At 40.6% G+C, this 5175-nt stretch overlaps 1 protein-coding gene across 1 annotated transcript; it reads right to left on the bottom strand.

The window, feature by feature from the left end:
- Positions 1–1126: 1126 nt before the first annotated feature.
- Positions 1127–2732, bottom strand: LOC121587413 (cocaine- and amphetamine-regulated transcript protein-like). Its single transcript, XM_041904300.2, has 3 exons — positions 2216–2732; positions 1985–2068; positions 1127–1699 (listed from the first exon to the last, which is right to left on the bottom strand). The coding sequence occupies exons 1-3, from the start codon at positions 2348–2350 to the stop codon at positions 1592–1594; spliced, it is 327 nt and encodes a 108-aa protein (XP_041760234.2). The 5' UTR covers positions 2351–2732; the 3' UTR covers positions 1127–1591.
- Positions 2733–5175: the final 2443 nt, after the last annotated feature.

Below are 5175 nucleotides of genomic sequence, written 5' to 3'. Positions count from 1 at the left end.
TCTAAACTCTTAGAACAAAACTCCAAACTGTTAACACTTTTAATGCACCCAGTCTTACATTCAAAACCTTTCCTTGTAAATACATGTTTTGATTTGATTGTGATTTGATTTGTTACATAATAGTACGTCTCTGATCTTGTCAATATCAGATATTTTTCAATCTTACTGTGAAGTAAAATCATAATAGTCATCATCATAGTAGTACATTCGAGTATATATCATACTTTTTATGTTTCTACTTTACAGACATACATTTTCATTAAGTAGTTCTCGAAATCTGTAGTAGACAAAAAAGTTCACATGTAAAGTCAGCCAGGTCACCCGTGATACAAGTCAGTATTCGACATCCATCCATGTCTGAGGATGTCGTGAGATGACGTGGAAACCGGCCACTAGGGGCAACAGTGAGCACTGTTACCTTCAAGTAGGTTTCGGTTTTCGTAAGCATCTGCCTCTGATTCCAAAGGTTGGAAGTTCAAATCCAGCAATAGAAAGTTGTTTTTGAGATTGTTTCCAGCCTATCCCAAACCTTAACCCTTACCTTAACCATTTGGAGTTCATGCCTAACCTTAATATTTCGGAGTTAATGCCTAAACTTAACCTTAAATACCTTGAAATTTGATGTTCGCAAACAACTTCGAAATTTGACGTTTGTGAAACATGGATGAACGTCTAAATCTGAAGTGAGACTGTGAGAGCTAGTTGTGTAAGGTATAGGTTTACCAAACATGTAACTGATCATCAATTTAGATCAGTCTGATTAAGTAATAATAATATAATAATAATAATAAGAAATATAATATCAAGTAATAGTAAAATGTATGTTAACAAAAGAGAAGAAAATCATATAAAAAGTTAGCATTATATTGTGAAAGGCAATTACGTTATACGAACATGTATTGCAATGTGAAACATATTTCTAGATGAAACACTGATTAAGTTTGGTGAAAATGAGACTGTATGATTTTGTGTGTTATACTTAGTCAATTGAAAATCTGCTTAAAGTTTTGAAACAACTGCCTTTTTGATGATCTGTTTTGAGTTTTGTACAAAGAGTAGTAAAAATGTACCACATTGCCTACTTGTGAAAATTGCACCAAAGCGATAAATAAAACTGTAAATCATCTTATAAACAAGGACTTTATTAATCACATTGAATTTCTTTGTACTTAGTCAAAATAGACGAGACAGAATGGAGCACAGATGAAGGGAACAAGTTGAGCTGCGTCTTAAATGACACTCTATTCCCTATAAAGTGCAATACTTTTGACCAGAGCAACGTAGGACTGACACATAGGATTCTGGCCAAAATAGTGCATTATAGGGAATAGATTGTTATTTGGGATACTACCTTTATGTTAGACAACAAACCCCCCATTACACACACCAGGGTCACGTTCAGGACAGGAGGGGGCAACATACTGAAAGTAAAGCTGACACGATTCCTATTTACTCTACATGTCAGATAGAGACATGTTTGTTCATCATACAATACAACGTTCCACAATCTGAATGTGCTCCGCTGAATGAGGCAAAAGCTTCTGTTCTCTCTCTCCTATTTCGCTGTTTATCCTTTTCTCCTCTCCTCTTCTTACAAACACTTAAGAACATAGAAGTTGCAGGTCGTCCCACGCGGACACCCGCACAGCGTTCCGACACGTGCACCCTTGCGGACAGCGCACTGCTCGCCCGCGTCACACTGAAAACAAACAAACAGTTAATTTTTTTAATTTGATGATGATGATGATGATGATGATGATGGTGTGGCATCTGTCTCCATACTATTTGATTCTGACACATCTACGATGGACTTCCCAGAACCAGATTAATCCTAGCAACTCCTAAACTATATAGAAAAACACGCAATATAAGGCTAGACTCAATGAAGAAATAAAATGCCTGACACAGACAGGTTAACTACTTCAAAAACGGTTGATAATAGGACTTTAACCACTTTAAAATGGTTGACCATGTCTATTCTTACCGACGGCAGCCAGCCGAGCTTCTTCTCTGATAACGGCATCTGTTTGTTCTTCAGTTTCTCCAGAACCTCTTGCAAAGCTTCAATCTACATGACAGAGAAAAACAAAAACGATGGGCAGATATAGATATAGCTAGAAAACAAGTAAAAAGAGAGGGATGCATAGGCTAAACTAACACACTGACAAACGCACAAACCAAACAACTTCACAAACATAAAAAAATTAAAACTTACCAGATCCTTCTCTTCTTGCGATTTGTGGGGGAACTCTAGAGCGCGAGTCTCAAACTCCAATGAGGTGTCGCCTTCAGCGAGACAGAGACACGTGCAGCAGGAGGCGGCGAGGAAGAGCAGTAGAACGCTGGCCATGGTGCTGAAACAATCAGAAGGGATGGAGATACAGCCGAGCCTCTGCAGGTGGTTAGCAGGGGCTTGGTGAACACTGGGCGGGTGAAGTGGGCTATAATTCGGGGTGATAGACGCGGGGGCTTGATTTTATAGAGTTTGCTGACATCATACAGCTACTGTAATATGTATGACCACTGTAATATGTATGACCACTGACATGAGCCGAGCGACAGAGGTAACCACTGACCGGAGAGCGTCACACGCACATACACGCGCCAGAGGATGATGTGATGGGGAGGCGTTGTCTGATAGAACACCTCTGTTCACCTCTTTCCAATAATCACAGGTCACAGCCCCTGGCTGTTGAGACCAATCTTTAATCAGCATCCAATTTCCTCTTGGGTGTGTGTGTATGCCTAACCTCTCATTTGGTCATTTGGTCCAGGATACCTGTGTACACAGTGAGCAGGCCTGAGACTCTACATCACAGGCTAATCTCACCAGACCACTTAAAGAACCCACGTCTCTCTCTCTCTCTCTCTCTCTCTCTCTCTCTCTCTCTCTCTCTCTCTCTCTCTCGCTCTCTCTCTCTCTCGCACGCACACGCACACGCACACACACAAGACTATTTCTCAAGCAAGAATTCTGCTTGGGAGTGGTTTAAGTGGGGAGGGGAAAACTGAAAACTAGCTGTTATTGGCAGAGAAGTTTGGAACTCTCTTTGTCTATTAATCAATTTACCGCATTGTGATGTCACCATGGAAAGCTGAAACTCCCGCCCATGCAAACCTGCTGATTAGAAGGTCCTGTGTAGATTATATTTTCAACCAGCAACTATCAGGAAATAACGCTGATCGTTTCATCAGCTGTTGTTGTACAATACAGGGGCGCAACTTTGGTTTTAGAAATGGGGGGGACATAATAATAATAATTCTTATATTTGTGTTTTTATCAAGTCTGATAAACACTCCAAACAGCCTACCCGACCGCTCGGAGGCGTCCACATGGTCCTAAAGCACACCCAGCCTCGTTTCGTATCACATTCCAATGATAAAACTGGGGGGGGGACAGAATGTGGGCAGGACATGTCGTCGTCCCCCCCCCAGTGAAAGTTGCACCCATGGTACAATATGATATAAAACACAGGAAAAACTGAATGTTGACTGCACTGGGCCTTTAAAGTTAACCTTTTGATCCAGTGCAACCCAGCTGAACCAAAGTAGTCAACACTAGAAAATAAAGATAAGTCAGATATGAAGACAGCTGTGTTGTGTGGGCATTTGTGCATGTGTACTTTTGTGTGTGTGTGTGTGTGTGTGTGTGTGTGTGTTCTATTTGTCTGAACAGGATTCTTTTCAGATATCAGCACCTGCTAATATCATTGGAACTAATCCAATATTTACTGATGTTCGTTGGTTGTTGGTGGATTTCATGCCTAATACTTTGAATACATAATTATTGGTGAACTATATTAGCTTATGACCTGAAGTGACTTATTTACTTGATGTCATAAATCCATACTGCCAAGATTTGTCTGACAGTCACTGGCATGTAGCCTATCCTAATTTATGCTGACAGTGTTGTTGTTTGCCTCGACAGTGTAAAGACACAGCACATCAGTTGCAACCTTGCAGGTGACTCAGTTTCCAATTCCCGTTACTGTAGGATAGTATTTGACTCATTTAGTCATTTAGCCTATAAATCCACATCTAGAAGCCTATTTAACTACAGTACTAGGCACAAAGGTTAGAATTGGGCCATTTCGGCCTCATGGCAAGCTTGAGGTACAGTATGTTCCAGCTTTAGCTTTCAGTCTTTTCTGTCCCAGAACTGGGGCCCAGAGTTTTTCTTTCTGTCTTTTCTGTCCCAGAACTGGGGCCCAGAGTATTTCTTTCTGTCTTTTCTGTCTCAGAACTAGGGCCCAGAGTTTTTCCTCTAGTCTATTTCAAAGCAGGAGTTTCTCTCTCTGAGGTATGTGGAAAACCAGTAGAATGTAGCCTTAGTATGCTATTTAATGCTTGTCTTTCCTACCAGGTGTCTTTCATACCATAGTTCAGGACAGATACCAGGTATGTAGAGGCACAATGCAGACAACCGGTTAAGGAGGACCATTCGTTGTTATCTTTTGTTGAATGTAATAAAATGTATCGTTTAGACCAAGCATTCTGATTGGTCAAAGGGCGACCAAGCCATGCCAATGCTGACATTATACCATAACTAGATGGAATCCCACACTACCTGAACTTTGAAATCCTGTGGTTGAACAAAGATTTTACCTTTCACGAAAAAAGACACTTGAGAATGTTCTGATATCAAAGTAGCATTGGTTGCTGTTCATTGGTTGCTGGTGGACTTCATGCCTAATATTTTGAAGACAATTATTGATTAAATATATTAGTTTATGACCTGAAGTGAATGATTTACTTGACACTGTTGTTGTTTGCCTCGACGGAGTAAAGACACAGCACATCAGTTGCAGTCTTACAGGTGTGTCAGTTTCCAATTCCCGTTACTGTAGGCTAGTGGTTTTTCTTTACAGTTAGTCATTTCTGTTACTGTAGGCTAGTGGTTTTTCTTTACAGTTAGTCATTTCTGTTACTGTAGGCTAGTGGTTTTTCTTTACAGTTAGTCATTTCTGTTACTGTAGGCTAGTGGTTTTTCTTTACAGTTAGTCATTTTGCCTGGATTAAACATCTAGAAGCCTATTTAACTAGTAGGTGTCACGGTTTCGGCCGAGGCTGCCTCTCTTCCTTGTTCGGGCAGGCTTCGGCATTCGTTGTCTCCGGAATACTAGCTGCCACCGTTGTATGTTTCATGTTCGTTTGCTTTGGTCTGTTTGTTGTGAC

The sequence above is a fragment of the Coregonus clupeaformis genome, unplaced genomic scaffold (genome assembly GCF_020615455.1).
Source record: "Coregonus clupeaformis isolate EN_2021a unplaced genomic scaffold, ASM2061545v1 scaf0422, whole genome shotgun sequence".
NCBI lineage: Eukaryota > Metazoa > Chordata > Actinopteri > Salmoniformes > Salmonidae > Coregonus > Coregonus clupeaformis.
The sequence above is the reverse complement of the archived record's forward strand: the minus strand, read 5'-3'. Positions and strand labels throughout refer to the sequence as shown.